This window comes from Monopterus albus, unplaced genomic scaffold, assembly GCF_001952655.1.
Source record: "Monopterus albus unplaced genomic scaffold, M_albus_1.0 scaffold152.1, whole genome shotgun sequence".
Taxonomy (NCBI): domain Eukaryota; kingdom Metazoa; phylum Chordata; class Actinopteri; order Synbranchiformes; family Synbranchidae; genus Monopterus; species Monopterus albus.
The window spans coordinates 1,154,962-1,179,028 of record NW_018128032.1 but is presented as its reverse complement, the minus strand read 5'-3'; the positions used below and the strand labels follow the sequence as shown (position 1 = coordinate 1,179,028).

General features: G+C 41.3%; 1 protein-coding gene across 1 annotated transcript in view; it reads left to right on the top strand.

Annotated features, from left to right (window-relative positions):
* Positions 1–23,553, top strand: part of igsf9ba (immunoglobulin superfamily, member 9Ba) — a 71,812-nt gene extending 48,259 nt beyond the window's left edge. The window contains 16 exon segments of the mRNA XM_020614850.1: positions 2,072–2,213; positions 3,810–3,955; positions 6,207–6,349; positions 7,458–7,598; positions 7,718–7,837; positions 7,967–8,117; positions 8,923–9,046; positions 11,074–11,249; positions 14,009–14,235; positions 14,745–14,829; positions 14,960–15,006; positions 15,009–15,129; positions 15,844–15,889; positions 17,447–19,072; positions 23,059–23,189; positions 23,286–23,553. Of these exon segments, the coding sequence (XP_020470506.1) occupies positions 2,072–2,213; positions 3,810–3,955; positions 6,207–6,349; positions 7,458–7,598; positions 7,718–7,837; positions 7,967–8,117; positions 8,923–9,046; positions 11,074–11,249; positions 14,009–14,235; positions 14,745–14,829; positions 14,960–15,006; positions 15,009–15,129; positions 15,844–15,889; positions 17,447–19,072; positions 23,059–23,189; positions 23,286–23,494 (3,635 nt within the window). The 3' untranslated portion in view covers positions 23,495–23,553.
* The last annotated feature ends 514 nt before the right edge of the window (positions 23,554–24,067 follow it).

Genomic DNA, 24,067 nt, shown 5'->3' with positions numbered 1-24,067 from the left:
TCCTTATTGTAACAACACAGCTTTGTTCCTAAATTTGACCAAGCCCCCCCTCAACATAACCAAATGGTTGCTGTACCTAATCATAACCAAGTGTTTTATGTTGCAAAATGTATTGAAATGGTTTCATAATTATAGCGTCATATTTATGACACAGTTCCAGTAGCTAACTGCTATGTAGCCTGCTAGCAGCTTGATTTGATGAGACCATGTTGTAAGGTGTTTCTGTTATTTTGTCCACCCACAGAGTTCACAGAGCTCTCCCTTTCCTCCGTGTGTGAGTCTGAGGTTTGAATCTCAGCCTCTGCACTGTCACGTTATCATCAGAATCAATGAGCACAAACAGTGTAACATTTTACCTCATAAAACCATGTTAGTGTATGAAACACTTAAGTAGCTGAATGTAAAATTTTAGAGTGAGGTGTAATAGGAAAACCACAAAAGTAAGAAGAGGAAGATATGACTCATACCCACAGCAATAACAGCAGATATCTGAGGAGTCATGATTCTCGGTCTGGTGTTCTGTTTTTAATTGTTATGTGAGACACCTGCACACACAAGAGGTTTGCATCTGGGCCCACTCATAAAAGACAGGCTACGGTACCTTTCATGGCTTCTGCTGTTTTATTCGCAGTTAGGAGCAAACCTACAATACCTCAAAGGATAAAAAGTGCACAATGTAAAGAATACATAAGCTTCGCTGCTGACTATGGTTAAGGTTTCAGTGACTGACTGCTCACATCTTTATGCCAGACTCTGGTGATATATTGTCACTCTGAAAGAAAAAGAAGTTGCCATTCCTGAACTAGAAGCAGTGTTGGCCTGCACGTGGCTTCATACTAACACTTTTGATCTCTGTAAGAGTCTTCTCTACTGTTGATAGAAAGCACAGTTGTGACAGGCTTTTGGAAAATGGGATGCACTGCTGTACTTGTAAGAGTCTTCTCTACTGTTGATAGAAAACACAGTTGTGATAGGCTTTTGGAAAATGGGACACACTGCTGTACTCAGTTAAGGTCCAGGCATGTTTATCACACCTTTCAGCAGCAAGGCAGTTCAAAGTGCGTGACATAAGACATGCAGGCATGAAGACAAGACATAAAAGAAACAATATAAAGAGACAATAACTATGATGTAAAGTAGCCAAGTGCAATTGAAGCCAAAACTAGGATAATAATTCCAGTGCAAATTGTACAGGATATACTGCATGTTAGGTATCCAGAAAAGCTGGATACACATTTTTCTAATTATTAATTGTTGTCAATACAATAACAAATTGTGTTATATGTGCTGTATACTGTACATGTCTGTGTATCATTTGTTGAAGATTTTTTGATGTTTTAAGTAAAGATGAGCAGTGATCAGGTGAATTCAAAATGATATTTGATATTTGTTTTTATCCAAATTTAATCATGATACTGTAACTGTTGCCAGGTGAGTGTGATATAACTTCTGTCCAAACTATTTTCTGTATTTAGTTTTATGCCTGGTCCAGACTACATGATTTAAGCCTGATAACAGCCCTACACAAAGGTCAAAGGGAGTCTGAATCAACTAAAGGAGCCAGACATGACAATCGATTGTTTTATCTTGTATAGTGTTTCCTAGAGATGAATGCACTTCGGTCCAAACAGTACAAATCAGTCTCAGAACAACAGCAAAGGAGCTTGTAAAGACACAGGAGAAAACAGGTTCTAGAATCCTGTTTTGACATAACCTGGAAAGCTGCAACATGGCTTAAGGACAACAACAAAGTCAAGATACTGGAGTGGCCATCACAAAGGCCTGACGTCAAGCCAACAGAAAATTTGTGGGCAGAACTGAGTTAACCAATTTAAAAGCAATGCTACCGAATACTAATCGGGTGTATGTAAACCTCTGACCCACTGAGAAGGTGGTGAAAGGAGCAAAAGCTGATGTATGTAAACTTCTGACTTCAATTGTACAGTATATGAGTCTTTATATCTAGAATCACATTGCATTACAAGTATTTGTGTACTGCTTTGAATGCTAAACTGTAGTTACTGCCCAGAAGATGCACAACAAACTAAACCGCTTGTTTTTGTTCCTTTAGGGCCTCCATACATCGTCTCACCACCAGAAAACATCACTGTAAACATATCCCAGAATGCCCTCTTCACCTGTCAAGCAGAGGCGTATCCTGGCAACCTGACCTACACCTGGTTTTGGGAAGAGGATAACGTCTACTTCAAGAAGTAAAGTTATGATCAAGTTTACTTCTGTGCTGTAGCTGCAGTAATTCTCTCCGTATGGAAACATCTCAGTGTAGTACTGATACTGAAGTTAAGTCTTAAGGACCTCTTGCTTTGAGGCTCAGTCATTTAAATCACCACCACACAGGCTCCATAAGGATTAGATTGCAAAGCTTTTGTGATGTGAGTGACATAGTGTGTCTCTGAGTCCTTTGCCATGCTGTATTTTGAGCCACTGTCACTGTTGTATGTTAATATGTTTGCCCATGCCCTCCCTGCTGTGGGCCTAGAGGAGGTAAGAGTGAACCTGGCAGGGTCTGTCTGGAGCGTGCCAGACGAGTTGGTGCACTCTGATGTCAATATTTTATGACTCGGGCCTCGTGTCATCATACGTCCCTAAATGCAGTGATGATCTGCATCATAGCCAGGACCTCTGAGGGCTCCTCAGAGCAGGGCTTTACAGCGTGAGAGGGTTTCTACAGCGAATAGGCGACAGATAGAACATCTGGGATGAAGAACAGGTGAATGGGATTTTGACTGGCAGTGAAACCAGTGCCCGAGGGACTTTCACAGGGGGGGTGCACTGAAGTGTTCAATCTAATTTTAAACAGCTTCCTTTGTGTCAGTTGTTTGTTTGTCATTCAGGGTAGGTGAGATTTGCATAATATTCTGTTGGCGCCACTTCCTAATAAGTTATCATTTATAAAACATTTATCTAAGCTTTATAGATAAAAAATAATCTAAGGATCCAAGATATTACATGAGACTATACTGTGCTACTTAGATTTAGTTTGAGACGTACTGTATAGCGCTTGCATATGACAAATACTGCCTATATTTATACAGTATCCATCCATCCATCCATTATCTATAGATGCTTATTCCGGAATAGGGTCACGGGGTGCTTGGACCAATCCCAGCTGACACTGGGCGAGAGGCGGGGTCCACCCTGGACAGGTCGCAGTATATACACCACTATATTTTTTGATATGTATATTTTATTGATTTCCCATATAAAGAAGATCCACAACATTTCCAATACAAACTATTACAAATTATGAAATACGCAAATCATAACGAAAAATAAAGCTATAGATGATAAAGATATAGTTATAGATAAAATAAAACATGAATTTCCACTGAGGAATCAGATTAAATATCACAAATAAAACCATCTGTGGCAACAGTACAGTTATAAATGTTGTTAATCTATTATTAAATGATTAATTGATTAGAAAATCTATTAGATAACTAGTTTTGATTCAGGTTTTCCACATCCTTTTGTCATACAATTCAGTCAGCCAAAGAGATTTTTCAAAACCTGGCAACCCAAATGTCATAAATAATATCTAATTTGTTCAACGTGTGAAGTCATTAGGGGGCCTTAGTAGAAAGCCACACCACTTCAGGCAGATGTATTTGTATCTCTTGCTCTGTCCTGTTCTTTGGATCCCTCCCTGGCTGCTGTTTGACTCTCTGCTGCTCTCTTATGGCACCTTGATGTAATGTAGCAAAAATAAGAGGAACAAAGATGGGTGCCCCGTCCTGTTGGCATGTTTCAGCAACATGGTATGACAAAACGTCTGTGTCTTCTTGCAGTGATCTGAAGCTCCGAGTGCGCATCCTCATCGACGGCACCCTTATCATCTTCCGGGTTAAGCCGGAGGATGCTGGGAAATACACCTGCAGTCCGAGCAACAGCCTTGGCATCTCACCCTCAGCATCAGCCTACTTGACTGTTCAGTGTGAGTGTTACCGTGGCAACAAAGTGGAGGGGGAAGGGCAGGAGAACGTTGAATGAGGAGAAGGGAACAGCAGAAGCAGTATGGAGGCTGCTCGTGTTGGAGGCTGCTGGATTATTTGGCAGTGCTGCTCTGTTACTGTAATGCAAAGCAACCTTCTTGAATTTCAAGGTCACACACTACAGAGAGGGGGCGGCTTCCCCTCGTCATTTTGGCTGAGCCTCTTTGAACATTTTCATACTCTCAAAGGACTTTATTGATTGAATTATTATCTATTTAGACTCCAGCCTCATTCCTGTGCACAAAGATGGAGACTCCATTTTCCTGGGTCTCTTTTGAACCTGCCCCCACTACATGAAACGGTGACCTTCCTGTTAATCAGCTGAGAGAAATGTCACTCCTGGCTATCGGACGTTTCATCATCAGCCCTTGTGTTTTGAGCTAATTTGCTCCCAAGTTGCTGCTGGTCATTGATTACTGGGCTGCATAGTATGAGAGAGAGCTGTGGGATTCACAGCCCTGCAGGCACTGGTTTCATCACAGGCTTCAAACACAGCGGGCACAATGAAACCAGTGTCCCAGCTGCTTCATGCAAAACATACTCTGGGTCCATATTTATCAAGCATCACAGAATCACTGGTACCTCAGGGTAGGTCATTTACTTACGGCAAGAAACAGGACTAGCATTTGTTACATTCATAATGTTTATTTTGAGGATTCTCTCAAAATAAATGTTCTTTTAATTTAATTGAAATCATTTAAATAGATGGCTGAGAAAATTTGAAGAATAGCTACTGGCCACCTTTTCTACAAACTATCAGCTGCTCTAGTCACATCCATCGAAAAAGGACAAAGCCTGATGCTGAGTCTGCTTGGAACATTCATCTGAGACAGTGACAGTTTTATAGGTTTTATGTGTACAGGTAAATAACCTAGTTAACTTACCAAGCTTATATGAATACTATATATGTATATACACTCACACACTCACCGGCCACTTTATTAGGTACACCTGTACAATTGTACTTCAGTGCAAATATATATATACATATATACATACATACATACATACATACAACCACACAGTCATAGAAAGTAACTAAGTACATTTACTTAAGTACAAATTTGAGAGTATTTGTATTTTATTTGAGTACTTTCATTCTTTAGTACTTCAGACTTTGACTTTACTACATTTTAGGGACAAATGTACTTTTTACTCCACTACATTTATTTTATAACTTTAGTAACTAGTTACTTTTTATAACCATCTTAATACAAAAAATACAGTATAATTATCAGACCTCATTGATCAATAGTGTAAAATTCACAACTTACCCAGCAGTAATTCAAATTAAATGCTTGTAAGCTAGTTAACCTAGCTCCACCTTTACCAGCTGCAACATTAAATGTGACATACACAATAATACATCAGTATTTATAACACAATGATGTGATATACACGAATGTGAAATGTGCCATTCTGCGTAATGAGTACTGTTACTTTAATACTGTATATGTAGTATGTTTTTATGCTTTTGTACTTTTCCTTAAGTAAAGGATTTGAATACTTCATCCACCACTGTGTGTGTGTGTGTATCTATAGATACACACACACACACACTCAAATTTGCTATTTAGACTGTAAGTGAACACTGCTAACCCACTCACCTGGCATTAAAAATAAATCCATTCAGTAACATTTTCCTCCTACTTTATAATGTTTTATAAATCATTTAATAATCATCTATATGACCCTGTTGGCCCCATCCAATCACTTGTACAGCTTGTCACGGTGCCGCACCGCGTCTTGCACACGTTGGATGGATACATGCAGCTATGATATTGAAACCTTCGTCTCTTCTCTTCCACTAATGCCCCTTTCAACTACACCTCCTTTATGTTCCCTGAATGCAAGCACAAATTGTTACTTCTGTAATATAATGTCACCCAGACCAACAGCATTATATAGCTGTCAAATATTATAGCCATGTTATTGTTTGAAATAACAGTCAGGATGCAGATAACATAGTCCCTCTCACGGAGAGGTGCAAACAGGTGATCAAGGTTTGATTTATGGCAACTATTGTGGGTTCACACAGAGCCAACAAGTTGTACTTTGCACATTCCTGAATCATCTGATGTTTTAAATCTAATAACCGAGCACATGGGCGTTTTCTGCCATGATTTTTTTTTTCTTATAGATTATCAACATCATGTATCATGTATCTAACACTGGCCTCCCCTCTACATGCAGACCCTGCCCGAGTGATTAACATGCCCCCGGTCATCTATGTCCCACGGAAACTGCCAGGTATCATCCGCTGCCCAGTGGACGCCAACCCCCCTGTGACATCAGTGAAGTGGGAGAAAGACGGTTATCCTCTCAGAGTGGAGAAGGTCAGTCTGCTTCAGGACATCATTTACCTCCTTCATTAGTCAGCCACCTCTCTGGGTTAGAATATTCAATGTTATGTTGCCTTTAAATCTGTTTTTCATTGTTTTGGTTTGTTTTCCTGTAGTTCTAGTAGTAGTATGTGTCAGAGTAAAGCGTTTGAACATGTATCAGAATTATGTTACAGTATTTAATGCATCACTTTATATAGATGTGTCTGCTCTCACTCTCAGTACTGTAGATATTCTCAGACCTATGATAGATATATTATCATTTTAATAAAAACATAATGATCATTATGTTTTCAGATGTTTGTTTTTTTCATTTTCATTTGCAAGATTAAGATTTACACACACACACAAAATAAACTCACAAGTGGGCCCTGCAGCCCCAAGTGGCAGGGGCATCAAAATCTTTATTCACTTAGTCCAAACCTGTATTTTTGATCATTAGACCTTTTTGTTTTTAGCATTTATTATATTATGGGACTTCTAGACTGCTTTGAAATTAAGGTTTTTTTTGGATATTATTCTGTGTATTTCTTCAGGATTAGTTTTTTATTTTTTTCTTTTCAAAACAGCCACTGAAAACTTTAACCTATTAATACATATACAGTATCACATGTTCACCTAACATTTTATAATAGCAGCAGCTCGTGAAAGTTCTGCATCATTTTTCAGCAGGTGACAAAAGGTTAAAATAAAGCTTCTCATTTCCTGTCTCATTCTTACTCAAAGAATAGTTGTCCTGTGACCTTTGCAATTGTAAGAGTCTGCAGCGGTTAATACCTCAGACACAGTTTGTGAATCATTTCGGCATCACCCCGTCACAGTAAAGCAGTGTCATTATCAAACTTGTGTCCCTCTGCTCTGAGCTCTATGTGTTGCTCTGCTTTTCTGCCATCTTCTCTGCTGTCACTGAGGTCACAGTATTTTTACTCTGCTGATGAGCACAGGCTTGTGTTGTATATACATGCACTTCTCAGTAATCTGATTTAAATAGAGTTTTGAGGAATTTTATTTTTCTGTGCAGTTCAAAAACCTTTAGAAGGGACCCTGAAATTTCAGGAAAAGTTTTGCCATCAAGCATTTTTGATGTCCCCTTGTCTTGTAGTACCCCGGTTGGAGCCTGATGCCAGATGGAAGTATCCGGGTGGCGGAAGCCACAGAGGACTCCCTGGGCACCTACACCTGCGTGCCTTACAACGCCCTAGGTACCATGGGCATGTCCCCCCCTGCCACTTTGGTGCTAAAGGTACATTACCACTTGATAATGTCTGCAGCTCTGTTGCTGCATGTTTTAGCACAGATGGATCCAAACAGAGATCTGTATGATGTGTGTGTGTGTGTGTGTGTGTGTGTGCATTCATCAAGGATCCCCCTTACTTTAATGTGAGGCCTGGGGGGGAGTACCGTCAGGAGGCTGGGAGAGAGCTAGTAATCCCCTGTGCTGCTTCTGGAGACCCTGATATACCAACCATCACCTGGAGAAAGGTGCAGTAGGCAAACACATCACCATAACAGATCTCCTGACAGTAAATCATTTTCTGTTTTTCTGACTTTACCTGTCATGTTGCACAGCACTACTTAACCACGTTACTGTAATTTTCATGTCCACTGAAGGTTGGGAAGCCGAGCAGGAGTAAGCACAACATCCTACCCAGTGGCAGCTTACAGTTTGTGTCCCTCAGCAAGGAGGACCATGGAGAATGGGAGTGTGTAGCCACCAATGTGGTCACAAGCATCACTGCCAGCACGCGCATCCTAGTCATCGGTACAGACAGTCTGTACAGTGCTCTCAGCCTCTGACCTTTCATATTCACTGTTATTCCTTTAAAATCATAAGCTTGAAGAAGAAGTAAACCCCCCAATCTCTCCAAATCTTTGCTTCCACCCAATTTTTTTCCTTAGGCATTATTATTGATCTTATAATGATAGATAGATAGATAGATAGATAGATAGATAGATAGATAGATAGATAGATAGATAGATAGATTGAATTAACTAAATTAAAATTAGTCTGTGAAATGTGAGCGTGTCAGTAAGTCTGCCCCAGCAGCCCATTGCCCTGGTGCCTATGGAGTCGTTATACTGTCTTATACTGTTATATTGTCTACAGCTGGCGGTGTGTGACCAGCTCTCAGCAGGCAGGTGTCACAGGGCAGCACAGACAGCTGTGCCCCTCAGGCCATGCTCAGTTCCTTCCTTTGCCACCCTCCACAGCTGTTAGGTGGGTGGGATGAGCAGAGCCGCAGACTTCGTGCTGCTCTTGAACTTGACCTTACACTGGTCACTCTGCTCCTGAGCCAGCATCACGTTAGCTGCGAGATACACAATGCAACATGGCATTTCGGGGAATGAAAACAGCAATGAAATGCTCATTATTTGCATGATTTGACTTTAACTTCAATCAGTCATTAGGAATAAAATGTTGATACAATATAAATATGAAAAATGATGTCTGTAGTCTTAGTACTACCAAGTGATATTACGCGATAATTGGAGGTAGTTGTATATTTGATAAGTTAATTAGTACTTGTGCACTTTCAGTTTATTCCCACTCTCTTCGTCTGTCTCAGGCACCAGCCCACACGCTCCTGGGAATATCCATGTATTGCCCTCAACAACTTCTGCTAATGTGTCCTGGGAACCAGGTTACGATGGCGGCTTCGAACAGACGTTCTCTGTGTGGTACGGACCAGTGTGAGTGTTCTTAGTTTACTTCAAATCAGTGGTAGCAGTGTGCAGATTTGGAAACACTGCCTGGAGGCTATCTCCCTACTGTGACATACACTGGGAGCAGGGTGTGTTATCACTCCTGTCCCCTTCTGAAATTCAGTCAGAAGCTGGTCAGAAGAATTGTTTTGACTTCTGTTTTTTCTGGGTATTTAGTAGATACAGTGTGCGTATATTGGGCAAGTAGTAGGGAATCACAGCAGTAACATCCCAAACAGCAACAAGTACCTGCACATGATTAAATCACCTAAAGTAAGAAAGAAAGTGACATTTCTGGCTGTTTTGCCGCAGCTGTCTTATGTACAATAACATTTCACATGGAGCTGAAACCACAAATTTGTGAGCCAAAACCCTGTAATTACCCTGGTAAGAGATAATTATATGCTAAATACATTTCACATTACAGAGCCACACACATTATAGCCAGTGCCGGCAAGGTTACTTTGTAATAGGTTACAGATTACCGCTTACCGTGTTAAAAATGCAACAAGTAATGTAACTATTTTAATCACTTAATCAAAGTAATGTAACTTATTACTTTTGATTACTTTTCTAAAAAATGTTTTAAACTTGGCAATAAAACTGAAGAGTCCAAACATAAAATTAAAAAAGTTAGTGTAAACCTCACAACAGTACTCAACACTGATTATTGTCAAACGTAGTTTGTTTCTTCAACATAACTTCAGCTACACACTGTAGGGCTCCTGAAACATGTAGCCTAATGAACAGACACCAAGCAAAACCCCTTTGGTTGCTCGCCTTGGCTTTGCCAGCTGGTCGTAGTCCAGACTGCTTAGAGCAATGTGCGTTGATTTGATTGACAGAAGAGAGGAGGCGCAACGTCAAACGAGGGGACCAGTCAAAAACAGCATTCAAAATTTAACGCATGCTGCCAAATGTATTGTGGAAGTAAACACAACTAGGTAACAGTGACTTGAACTTTACATGGCTGCAGTGATAACAGACAGATATCTGGAATAGGTCATATGCACAAGAACTATGCTAGAAGCAGAGAGTGAATTTCATTTGCCCAAAGTTTTGCCTGTAAAGCTACAAGCAGGCGAGCACCTTCCCTGTAACTGGTGCGTGTTCACAGTTTACCTGCAGCCTACGAAGCAGATGCAGTCAAGACTTAAGGCTTCTTCGAATCCATTCGCACACATTGAAGTCTTTTTTTTATGTAGTATATTTTCCTAAATCAATGCTAAAATAGAACAGCATTCAACAATAAATGTGTTCTGTAGCATTTTATATTTTTTACATACAGTATTGCACTAGTATTAATTTGGAAAGCACTAATTAGTTGGTAAATCAAAATGTTCCCTTTTCAATGTGAAGCTGACCAATGTCGGCTACTTTTGATCAAACGATGCACATTTTAATTGATTCCTGTAACATTTTTGTGCACATTTATGGACATTTTAACATAATTGTTGACATTATCTTTGTGGTCCAGTCCACTTGTAACTTGAACAATAATTCACACCAACTTTGAATAAACATAGTATTATTTATAGTCAGTTTTTAAAAGGAAAAGAGGTAAATACACAATTAAAGACTTAATAAAACACACTAATGAAAAGACAGGCTAAAAAGGTTTTACACTTAAAGATATCAATACTTTCAGCTGCTGACTGTGCCAAGCACATCTGATCGTCTGACATCTGAGCATAGAGACTAAAAGCTGCCTCAGTAACAGGTTTTATCCTGCACTTTGGAACAGCTAAAAGAGTCCTGGTTCACATACTGCAAGCATGCCAGACAAGTGGGCTGAGACCATGAAGTGCTTTAGGGAAGTAAAAGAATTTAATCAGAAATGGAGAGGAGAAGATTTTGGTGAATGACCTGACTGTTATCTTAACTGCACATTTTCAGCTGCCGACAATACTGTCTTGTGACTAATTACAGTTAGAACATTATTCACCATTCTACAGTTTTACCCTGCAATGGTTCTATATATGATTTTCAGTTTTCTGTCTCTTTTCGGTTTGTAGGTCAAAGAGAATAGACTTCGGTCCTCATGACTGGCACTCAGTGCCAGTTTCTGGTGCTCAGACCTGGTTGGTGGTGCCAGGGCTGGAGCCTGGGACAGAGTACCAGTTCAGTGTGCTGGCACAAAACAAACTGGGCACAGGCCCATTCAGTGAAGTTGTGACAGTCCACACTGCAGGTGGGTACTGTAAAGTAAAGCTTTTTCATCCATGTTTGCCACTTCAGATTCAACCCACTGAGCTGCACTGAGGCAGTATTTAAACTTTCAGAATGATCATTAGAATTAGTATGGAATACTGCCCTCTAGTGATGTTTCAACTGATGTATACAAGGGCCTACACAGTATATTGAACTTAAAAAAAACTGCGCACACACCACATGCACAATGCTACATATACTGTATGTGTTAATATGGTGAACAAAACAACAGATGGTTCTCATTAGCAACATTTTGAATTGTCATGTCATAGGTGTAACTAATGCCATTAATGATGGCACTGTGCCATTTAGGTGTGCCAGTAAGACAAGCACATACAGAGGCATTATTAATGCTATTAGTTCTGCCTGTGATTGACGAGTCAGTGTGCTTACTGTGAGAAAGATGTAGTAGTGAGTGGGGTGTCAGTCAGATGGAAGGTAACTGCTGTTTAATGTGTATTTTTGAAGTACAAAAACCAGATTTGTGTCATTTATATTCTTCTGTGTTTCAGTCCAAATCATGCCTGAAGGGCATGCCGCCTGAACACAAACTGAATTAAACGTTTATGGCATTTAAAATCAATGCCTCAGCAAAAAAAAATGCATGAAGGGAGAAAAGTACGAGACTGGATTTTCCACCATACCAGTGGAAAGGACAGAGAAGGGAAGGTTTTGGATGAGGAAATGCATAAATCAAGGCACACCCAAAGTCTGTACAAAACGGCAGACGTTAAACAAGAAACAGCAGTGATACCACGGACAAACCCGTGTTGCCACACTATGACATTCAGTGAAGAAAGTCATGTCAGGTTGTAACACATTTCCTTACATGGAAATCACCGCATTAAGTGACCTATTTACCAGTCAGGTGTTACATATAAAAACGCCATGATTTTTTTTTCAATCAAGAGAATCAGTAGAACCAACCCTAAAACTGGGGATTTTGAAAAACATGCATGAACGCATGAGTTCAGTTTTTATGCATTTTAGGCATTATGTTTTCGGGTTGTCATCCTAATCTTGTGAACGTGATGTCTAAAGAATGCCATGAGGGAATTTCTTCAAATTTGGCACAAAAGTCCACTTGGACTCAAGGACGAACGGATTAGATTTTGGTGGTCAAAGGTCAAGGTCAGTGACCTTGTGAGTCCTATTCCCATGATTTTGACTGGTTGCTGGAGGCATACAACTGCAAAGCGGTAATTCAGGTTTATTATTGTGTCATGCACAACTATGCCAAGTCAACACAGGCTTACAACACACCTAAATTCATACAGGACAGGCCCAGAGTATACAGTTCCAAACAATAATAAAGTCCAAAAATGGAGAAGCAACAATCAAATCTTCAGACCACCACTGTGTACAACTGAATTCGTAGATTACTGACCTGTTGTCTCACTATTATTAAATCACAGCATTTTGTAACTTCCATCACTTCGTCATCACATCTACTGTGGGGTACTATGATGATGATGATGATGATGATTATTCAAATACATTTTTTCAACATGAATCAAACATCAACTACCCACAACGACTTCACCCATCACCCATAGTCTGATTACTTATACAACATTTTTTCCTTTTTATGTGAAATACTGTATATAAGATAAGTGGTATATTTGATTTGGTAAATTGGAAGTTAGATTTTTAATAAATGGGTACATCACAGGGCAGCTTTGAGACTCAGGATTAGGTCTACCTCATGTATCATTAATACATCACAGTTAAATCTCCCCTACTCATTTGTGACAAATGTACTATATTGTAATATATGTAATATATTGCATATTCACGGAGCTAACCACTCTAACTCCCCAGTGCATATGATACATTTCAAGCTGAGTCACTCAGTGCAGCTTTCATATGATAGTACTTGCAGTAAATAATGGTTTATGAAAAGAATTACCAACTTATTTTTGCTACACTCAACACTGTTTGTAAAACCACTACATCCATTCAGTTTTTAGCCATGCTAGTGGCATAGCAGTAGTGAATCCAGTTTTGGTCTGTTGGTACACATTGAAATATCTCAACAACTACTGGATGGATTGCTGTGAAATTTCACACACAAATGTGTATTCCCTGAGAAATCTTACTGACTTTGCCTTTTCCCTGACTTTTCCTCATTTTTCACTTTTCCAGTGAAATATCTCAGCATCTAATGGAATTGCACAACATTTGGTCCCGATGTTCACTGTGCCCAGTTTATGTATTTAATTTCATTGAATTTGGCACTACAGATGTTCTGGGGCACCGCTACAGGACCTCTGTAGCACCACCCTGACATTTGTGGTTTTAGATGAAATGCCTTGACAGCTACCACATGGACTGCCCTCGCGCTTGGAAATGTACATACCCCTCAGGATGATTTGTAATAGCTGTGGTGATTCTTTAACGAACACCATCATCAGGTGACCAAATACTTGCAAATCTAAAACCACCCTGAATTAAAATAGTAATTATAGTAAGGATTACGTTTGTTTGGCATCAGTATGTTAGCATTGTCATTTAGAGCAAGCTGAAGTTGCATTTAGCTCAGAGCATCGCTGTGCTGCCTAACAGAACTGCTTGCCTGACTGTAGAATCCTATCTCGTCTTGCCAACCACACAGGTTACACAGAGGGTTTCACTGTTAAATATCATTCAGGATTTTTGTCATTTTTTACGTATCTGGGTAACGTCTGAGCTTGTTTACTCTGTGCTTGCTTTTTAATGTGCAAAACTACTGGTCCACAGGCTCTCCTCTGGGTACCCCAGAACCACTGGTGCTTCTTACTCCACCACGGTGCCTCACAGCCAACCGCACGCAGCATGGTGTCCTCCTCACATGGCTCCCTCCAGCCAACCACTCTTCACCCATCGACCGATACATCGCGGAGTTCCGCCTCGGGGAGAGGTGGGAGGTGCTGGATGACCTGATCCCATCCACTGAGACTGAGCTCATAGCCCGAGACCTTGTTCAGGTTGGCTTACATTACACATTTTGATATGGGAACACAAGTTTGTGTGAGGTTCTTTGGCTTCATACTTTTATTTCTTTGACTATTATGTGGCACAGGGGCCATATTGAAATTGACTGAAATCCTTTGTTCATGGTGCCAAACTGGAAGTATATAATATATTTGAAAATAAGACTGTTTTTAATGTTTTGTTTCTATATAGTCCACATCTTAATCAAAAGCAACTGGTCTTAGAGAACTGACATTACTATTAAGACTATTCTATTCAAAAACTAATTTCTAATTTTAAGCCTTTTGGTATTTTATTGCATTTTATTCATTCAAGTGTAGGTTGCAGTTGGCTTGAATTTAAAAAGGTAATTTTTAGTACTTAAATAAATAAAACTAGAAACAAATCAGACAGCTGCAAATCATAATTCTTAATATCATGTTAAAAAAAGGGCTTTGAACATGAAGTGCAGGGCGATACATTTATTCTTAAGGAGGGTGCGTCTGGCATGTCTCTCTGACAGGAATCCTGGTATGAGTTTCGAGTGATGGCTGTTATGGATGACCTGATCAGTGAGAGCAGCAACGTAGTGGGAGTGTCTAGTACAGGTCAGTTTCTCCTATGAAAAGCTCTACTACACATGGAAATGAGTAGCCTTTGTGAGAAATAGATTTGCTTTGTAACCTTTTTGCTTACTTTTCTTTGGAATTTCTCCCTTTTACCCCTCTGCCCTATCAGATCCTTTCCCTCCTGCAGAGTTGCCTGATGAGGGGCTGGCGCGGTGCCGCGGCCTGGGTTGGCGGGTTTCTTAGCCACTATTTGTTTTCTGGCAGCAGCAGTACTGTTCAGCACTCTAGCAGCTTGCTTTGTTAATAAGCAACACCGCCGCAAACTCAAGCGTAAACCAGGTCGGTCTCCCCTTTACTTACTTGCGATATATTAAGCTGTATACAGATGATTACTGAATATACCTACCAAACACAAGCATGTTTGAAGTGATTGTTTGCATGTCAATTAAAAGTGACATAAAACAAGATGCCAAAGAGATAGAAAATGTCCACAGAGTGACACAGTATGACTAAAAAGATATAAAATGACCATCAGAAACAAAATGAGTATAAAGAGACACTCAATTTGACTACAGAGATATAAAATGACCATGAAGAAACGCCAAACAACTACATCTAGAAATAGACAGTAAATGGTTACAACGAAACTGAAAACTACTACAGAAAGCTATAAAAATAACTAGAAAGAGACAAAATGGCCACAAGTACATGCAAACAGATATGTCACACCCCAAACTGATGCAAAATAACTAAAAAGGCACACAAAAAGAACACAAAAACACTGCAGATACAGAACTACAAAGAGAGTCAAAACATCTACAAATAGACAAAAAAGGCTCAAAGCGACTACAAAGAGATACAAAAGGAACACAAAAACACTCAGTGACAACAGAGAAACACACAACTCTGAACGATGCAGCGCATGTGTGGGCAGTGGGGGCCCTGATCTGGACTGTACCCAGGGGCCTGTTGTCTTATAATCCATTCCTTTTTGATTCTATTCATGATGTTCAACAGAAGAAATGCTATAATGAAATGTTTCTGTCCTCTCAGATCCTCCCTTGTCGGTGACACACTTCAGGAAAAGCATCGAGTCACCGTAAGTAAAGCCAGTGCCAGAGCACCTGCAGTCTTCCAGAGGTGGCTACTACTGTGCATATTTTTTGTGCCTTTTACAAAATGCATGCTGTGACAAGGCATACAAGATATTGTAACAATGCAGAATAGAAAAACCTACAAAAAGCAATGTGTACCAATCTTTTTAGTGAAACTGCATATTACACAATGCATGCATTCCCCTCTGCTTTCACATATGATATAGCAAGAGGCAGTAACTGTATATTTGTCAAGAAATGCAAAACAAATGAGCATGCAGAAGAAGCAACCCAGTAGATAATAAAAACAGTGATTATATGTTGAAGCTTTTCTGGACGGTGTGGAAGAACATGTACAGTAGCAACCTCTAGCAGATCACATGTAGATTAAGGACAATTCACCGCATTCAAGTCAGCATTTTAAGTACATTACCTAGAGTGCCCATGTTGCACTATGTGTATTGATTTCTGATCCATCTGTATCTTTTAATCTCAAGCGCTGTTCGCTTTCTGCATGATTCTTGGTGTTTAATAATGCTGTTTTTTTCTGTTTGTTTAGCTACACATTTAATGTACAGTATCAGCTAACCATGTGTATTTGTCTGTCTGTGTGTAAGACTTGTGTACAATAATCTGTGTAAATCCCATTCCAGAGTAAAGATCACTTCCAGTACACCTTTGTCTTTTTTATTAAACACACCAGCCAGGTCAGGGAGTTCATACTGAGTCCCTCCTGCTAGTGGCATAGTTAAAGAACCAGGCCTATGTCGTTTGTCTCCCAACGCAGGCCTCCTCTCACCCCCTTGCCAGGGGTAGAGCCCTGCTGGGACGAGCCTGCCAGGAGCAGTTTCTTGCCCCCGCCCGCCAGCCCCCTGTGAGTGCCTGCCTGCACCAAAATTCAGTGTGCTGCACTGCACTGGCTTGGCTGCATGGTTAATGCATTGCATAGAAATGATCAACTGACAGTGACTGTTGGTTATAGTGAAGCCTGCCACTGGCTTTATTGCATGCACAGACCTTCACACACCACAGGGATTAAATTGCATTAGCTCAGATGCATGTACAGTACTATACTGTGTATATGCACTCTTTATAACGTTTGTCTACCTGATGCATTTATTGGCCTAGAACGTGTCGACTATGCTGCTCCTGGTGTGGGCAAATGAGGCCTGGTTAGAGGTCATCTGCTTTCCTCACATCGCCATTTGGTGCAGCATAAGGAAATAGGCCTCACTTCTGTCCAAAATGATTCAGTAGATCCGTTGTCATGGTTGCGCCATTTGTTCTCCTCTCATCCTGTCATTCTAGCTTGGTTCATTAGCTGCTGTCCTATCAAGATGCTGTTGCTGCCATAAACTGGTCATCATCATAATGTTATTTGTTACGGCTTCCTTGACAGAGGGCTTTTCTTTGTATGGTGTCTTCTGTTTAGTTAAATTATCTGTTCACAGTGTCAGAGATTGTTCTTTTGCTTTAAAATTGTTTACTCGTCTTCCCCTTTGGTTTTCCTGTGGTATGAGGCATGATAAATTAAGAATGCCTTGTGTCTGCATTTTTATCAGGTTATCGTCGGGGAAAATAAGTCCAGAGAGTTCCCCTCCATCTCGGCCCCGCTCTCTTTCTTCAGAGGGTTCCCATGGTCTGGGCCTGTACGTCAGGAAGCTGCCCAGCCCTCAGAGAGAGAAAGACAAAGAGCTCTCCTTCTACAAGAAAACCAAGCGTGCCATAGCCAGCAAGAAATACAGTGTATCTAAGCATGAGGCAGAGGTCACCACACCTATTGAGCTGATAAGCCGTGGCCCTGATGGCCGTTTTGTCATGGAGAGCAGCCCACCACCCCGCCGCATCCAGGGCTTTCCCTTTGCGGAGGAGTCCGACATGTACCCTGAGTTCCGGCAGTCTGATGAGGAGAATGATTTTGACCCTGGGCCCCTACCGCCCATCATGCCCACGCTGCGGCCCCAGCTCTCCCCAACGTCCTCCAGCCTGGAATCAACGCAGCCCCCCACCTACAGCCCCCGCCTACACAGGGCCATGGAAGGTATGAGCTTTGCAGAGGGCAGTGCACTTCATGCCTCAGGGCAGGCCCCGACCTCCCGCTACAGGGGCTTTCCACAGGGCCCGTTTTATGGGTATCTAGGCAGCCGTGCTGAATCAGGGATTCCACCACCATTCTACATGCCTGACATCAGCCCGCGTAGTTCCGCTCTGTCCTCCCCCCCAGGCACTGCTGAGGGGCCTTTTGGTTACCCCTCCATCCCCGAGGAGAGTGGAGAGATGGAGCACCATCAGTACACTGCCTCTGGCCACTCTCTGTCTCACACACACAGCCCTCCTCCTCGCTCACCTGAAAGCTGGCAGCCTCATGAGCTACCCTTCCTTGGTCTAGAGGGTCCACGGTTTATATACCCACCTCACCATCCTTTACATCATCCCCAGGATCTCCCTGACCCACCCCCATACGCTCCTCACTCTCTACCCCCCAGTCGCTTGCACCTCCCTCCCCTAAAGGATCCAACAAGCCCTGGACTCCTGCAGCTGGAGGTCCCTGTGGCTCCCCCAGGCAGAGACAGGCCCCCGGGGCCTCCGGTTAGGCGTTTAGCTATGCAACAGGCCCAAAGTCTTGGCCAGCTCAGACACACGGCCCACGGTGTGGGTGTACCAGTGTTGCCTTACCCTGACCCGGCGGCCCGTGCAGGGAGCCCAAGCACAGCCCCCAGTAGTAGCCCTCAGTCCTGGCTCAGCCCAAGGGCAGGGCGCCGGGCGGATCCCAGCCTACCCCCACTAGTTCTCCAGCCTTCCCGCCTCTCTCCACTTTCTCAAAGCCCCCTTAGCACCCAGCCAGGTTCTCCAGATATTCTAGTCCGGCCTCCCCCACGCCCCAGCATCCTCCGCACCTCTCGGTCTCTGGAGATGCCTGAGATCACCCTGCAGCCCTCTGCCACTGTCAGTTTCTCCCGGAGGTCCTCCCTGACCACCTCTCCCACTCAGAGCCAGGGTGCCAAGCAACCAAGCCCCAGTTACCACGCCCACATGTCCTATGCCTCCACTGCAGCCAGTTACCCGTCCCAGTCTCCCTCTCCCCCTCCAGAGGGCAGGGATGTTTTCGGGCAGAGGCCACCCCAGAGAAGGACAGAGGAGGAGATGCTACCCTCAGAGCCCTCCCAGCTCCAGATATCAGCCTCAGGGTAGGTGATCATTCCAGTAGAGAATAGTCACATATTTAATTGAAGAGGAGACTTGTCTCCTTGTCTGCTCTCTATTTTAAATTTCCTCAGTATTTATCCACAGTTTTACTTTGATGTTTCAATTTAGAGACACTTAAGATGCATATTGTACTTTAATATGCAGAAGGCATGTAATTGCATTTAGCACAGTTTATCAGTTCAAAAACTCTAAACTTTGACAATATAATGACATGATAACTCAATTTGACCATGTAGTTTAGTTTTTATTATTTATACTAATCAAACATTGATCTTAATGTGAGTTGAAGTCAACTTTAAAATAACTAGCAAAAGTTTTTAATGCTTTAAACATTTGCTGTATATTTGATACATTTTTAGATTCATGCTGTTATTAAGAAGGTACCACGTTCCGATAAGTCATCATTTATAAAGCATTATAAGCTGTAACTAATGCCTTTATTTATTTTTATGTGCTGCTTCAGTTACTCTGTTATTTCTATTTGAACTACAATATATTGGAGTTAGGGACAATCATTCCTAATTTCTATTTAGTACTATAATTTCCTACTGTCAAATTGTGCATCTAGTCTGTTGTGTGTGTCTTCACTATGTGCACCAGCTCTGGGTTTTGTGGTTTATTATAGCCGATGCCTGTCCCTCAGGATGTTAAACCTTTGTCACTGTCCTGATGGATTCTGGGAACTGTGCCCTACATTACACTGTTTACTATGAGTGAAGGCTATATGAGCTGTCTTGCTACATATTTTATATTGAATTCTACAAGATTTTATTTCTGGTAATTGTTCACTTTTAAACAGACTATCAGGTTCCCCGGAGGTTTTATACATGATATGACTTGTTTCATTCTATAAGTTCTGAACATCAGCTTATGGAATAAAGTCTGTGCCGAAATGTCGGCAAAGTGCTCCAGTCTCTTTGCGAGTAGTTTTGCTTGTTTGCTGCCTACCTGTCTGCTGTCCTGAACCAGTTAGCTACACAATGAACACCTAAAAAAACAAATCACGTTTTGTGCTACAGGATAAAAACCCAGTCATAACCAGGCCGGTATTTAAGTACTTGTAAATGTCCTTCAAATTATTAGCAGGTTATTTATCAGCCATTAACTTTAACTATTTTAAGTTAGTTACAACTTATAAAACCTTTATAAACTGTGCCTTATTCAAAAGTGGTACCCATAAAGATAAAAAAGTATAAGCCAGTTTTCAGTGTTCATTCTATGATCAGGTTTCCCTATGAGTGATAGATCAGTGTCTCTGTATACGATTGTCATACATAACATAGGGTTTTTTAAATATAAAAATATATATAAAATATAGCTGAGGCTCACAGACATTTATGGCCGTAGTATTTTTCCACTGAACGCACTCCTGGTCCCCCTCACAACTACCTCACAACTCTAGAAGCTACAGTCATACAGTAGCTAAAGCCATGAGGCAGGAACTTGCTCCTGCACTATCACTGGCCTTTAAGGGAAAGTAGCTTATAGGGCTGCTGCTTTATAGAGGGTAAGGGTCTTACCTGATTTGTTTTTGATTGATCTCAGCTATCTGGGCAGCGTTGTTGTGACCCGGTCCCCTACGCCGCAATAGGTAAGGGTCGGACCCATGTCTGAGAGGGGAGGGGTCAGCAGGGGGAGGGCTCTAATCACTCTCTCCTTTAAAGGGGAATCGCTTTGGGTTGTGCCTCTGTGCTGGATTCAAGTGACGTACAACTAATGGTAATAATGACTGTAGGACACATTTGTCAATACAGTTCCAAGGCACAGGAAGCCTGCTGTGGTTGTGGGCTACAGTAATTAAGCTAAGCACAAGGAGCAGTTTTAGACTGTGGAGAAGCATTTTCATTGTTTGAATACGGAAAAAGAAAACCTTGAATCAATAAAGGACGCACATGAATGATAGACTGGAGTATTCCCCTTTAAAGTTTTGTTCCATGTGCAAAATGCCATGCATGCATTCTCTAAACTTCTCTCTACGACCAAACAAATAACAACAATTCTCAAACTAAATTCTTTGTCACATTTGTCGTCCTAAGTGCTTTCGTTTTTCTGTCATGTGACTGTTTTTAATGGCCATTACCTCTTCCTGTCATGTGACTTGTTCTTTAACGGCCATTTCCTCTTCCTGCCATCTCCTCCCGTCAGCATGGTGAAGCCTCTGTAAGCAGTGTTCATGTTTATGAAAGTGTGCTGTACAGTGTTTATGTCTATGGAAATGTACTACTATCTTTAAACCCACTGTGGCCTCTGCTCACAGTTCACGTGATAATGGACGTGTCCTCTAACTGTCCAGGACTGTTGCATTGCTCTGATTTGTCTCCCTCTCTCTGCTAATGCCTCTCACTCTCTCTCTTCACAGTGACAGATGATGGACAGCGTCTCTAAAGCTTTGTGTTCCTATGCCTTTTGAAACAATATCTGTTTGGCACAGCAACCTGACTTAATGAGAGCATTAATTCAGGTTTTGAAGCTGTTTGTATTCAGTTCTTTGAAAGGCAAAGACGTTAAGCTTGAACATAAATGTTGAGTCTGTGAGGTGATTTGGACTTTATTTAATTTTATTGCATCTTTCTATGAGAGATGGACAACAAAACCGGTGTTCGGTATGAGGTAAAACTACTCCTAAAGCAAACTGCATACTATGAAAGTGAAGAGACTTTGATGTGATTGTTTAGCTGATTAAAGTGATTATTTTTCATTCAACTTAGCATGTATCACTCATGAAATGAAAATAGTTGTTCAGATTTCAGAATGACATCCCTGTTCATTTTCTATTTTAAAAGACATTTGCACATATTCTGCATTTTCATGTCAGAGAAATGCTCTCGCTCCTACTGTAGGGGTCGGTAACCTTATCTGTGATCAGAGTTCGTTTATGAAGACGGAGACAACCAGTGTGCCAGTGACATTTGTTAATGCACATATCACTTATTTATTCAAGCACTGATACTTACACTGTTACAGTGAAGCTTGGCTTTGTCTGAAATACTAATACTAGAGTTTTACATGTTATTGGCCCACCCTCTCTATCTCTGTTACACAGTCACAAACAAAATTATGTTGTGATGTTGCCTGCTAACAATTACAATAAAATATAAGCTGGGCTTACTCATTACTGCGATCCCTGCCTTTCACTGCTCTGGTGCACTGTGTCTGGTTTTTAGTGATTTCAGTATTTTAGTAATGCACCTCTCAACAGACACACTCTGCAGTCCATCAGACTAATGTAACATATAAACAAAGCAGTGATATAATGCACATGTCAGTGTTCTGATTTGCGACATGTCACTGAAAATGCCTGTGTGTGATAGGCTGCCGACCCCTGGCTACTGTGACCTAAAAATGATTTATTGGAGCATTTAAAAACCATAAGACTTTATTGTTACAGGAACACTAATTGTACAGTTCCAGAAATTATTTTCATTTGATGAGTTTCATACAGCAAAAAGACAAATATACATTTCTGAAGCAGTCACTATTTTAGAGACCCAAACCTGAAGGTTTCCATTTTAGCACTGATGCTAAGATAATGTCCCTAATTTTTTATTATAATATAGGACTAAGAATTGGCAGATTAAGTGATTTTGTATCACTAACAAATGCCTTTTAAGAGTAAATATGTGGTCTGTATTACCATACTTGTAAATAAATCTTGGGCTGGGTCTTTAATATAATGTTTGTTTGAGAATTAAACTATAGCCAATAATTCCACCAATCCACTGCCATATGTCAACTATTCTTTCTTTCTGTTTCTCTTTCTTTGTGTCTAACTTTTATCATCCATCAATGCAGATAGAAAGTGGAAATTCATCATTTTAGTGAAAGGACTCAGTAGAAGTACAAGAGCTCATCAAATCATACTGTATGACTGGGAATAGCAGCCAAAGTTTTTTCAGTCTGAGACAGGACTGAACACGATTCTGGATTAATGCGGAACACCGCACTGTGCTGTCTCTCCTCTTCTTAGGGAGCCTCTAGGTGCGTCTAGTGATCCTGCCGGGTCTGAGAGCTTACCAGCACTGTTACACCACCGCATTACTAAAGCCAAGGGAGTGGCTGCCAACAACAATAACAACGCAACCTCCGGAAGGAGAACAGGTCAGACTGATAATTAGAGAAGAGAGAAAGAAAAAAATTATCTTCGGTTATCTGGGTGGTGTGTTACTTCTGTGCTTCTGTCTGCCTCGCTCTCAGGTGTGTCTCCCTCTCAGACCCAGCAGCAATCACAGACACCACAAGAGGGCGAGGATCTCAACTACCACAGAAAGAGGAACAGGCAAAACAAGAAGAACCCCTATTTCTATTTGATCTCCTTCCTGCGTTGCAGGCAGTCTGAGGAGGACCAGACCGGCATTCTGGCCAGTGCAGACTCTGAGGTCCCAAATTATGGAACTCTCCGCTGACCCATGTGCCCACCAAGCCATTGGACTCGACTAAACTAACCTCCTCTTAAAAAAAAAAACCACAGCAACCACAACAACACCTCAGCACTCCCTACTCCATCCCAGTCTCTGTATCAAGCTAATACATTTATAATCTCTGAAAGTTAATCGGCGTTTGGGGAGCAGGAGACATCAAGCTGACTACTTTGGGGTTGGAAAATCTTATTTGAAGACAAAGGACAATGGCTTTTCTGAGTTGTCACCACTAGTCGTCTCTGAGGGATTTCACTGGAAAATGCTCTGTATGATTTATATAAATAGTAAAACAAGGGAATTAAGCTTCCTCCTACAGTAATAAAAATGTGTTGGTGGAGTATGTCACAACACGTTAAAGATTTTTTTACTCACTAGTCACTGAGGGGTCCATATCTTTAGGTTTTTCAGTGATACAGCATACTGTTAAGCCTGGTGCGTCCTCGGTCAAGGACATGAGTCTACCTTTCCTACAATACAAATAGTGTCAGTATTTAAACACAGGGTTCTTACCACAGAAGATACCTCAGAGTCAAAGCAGAGTTCCTGTAATTCTTGCGG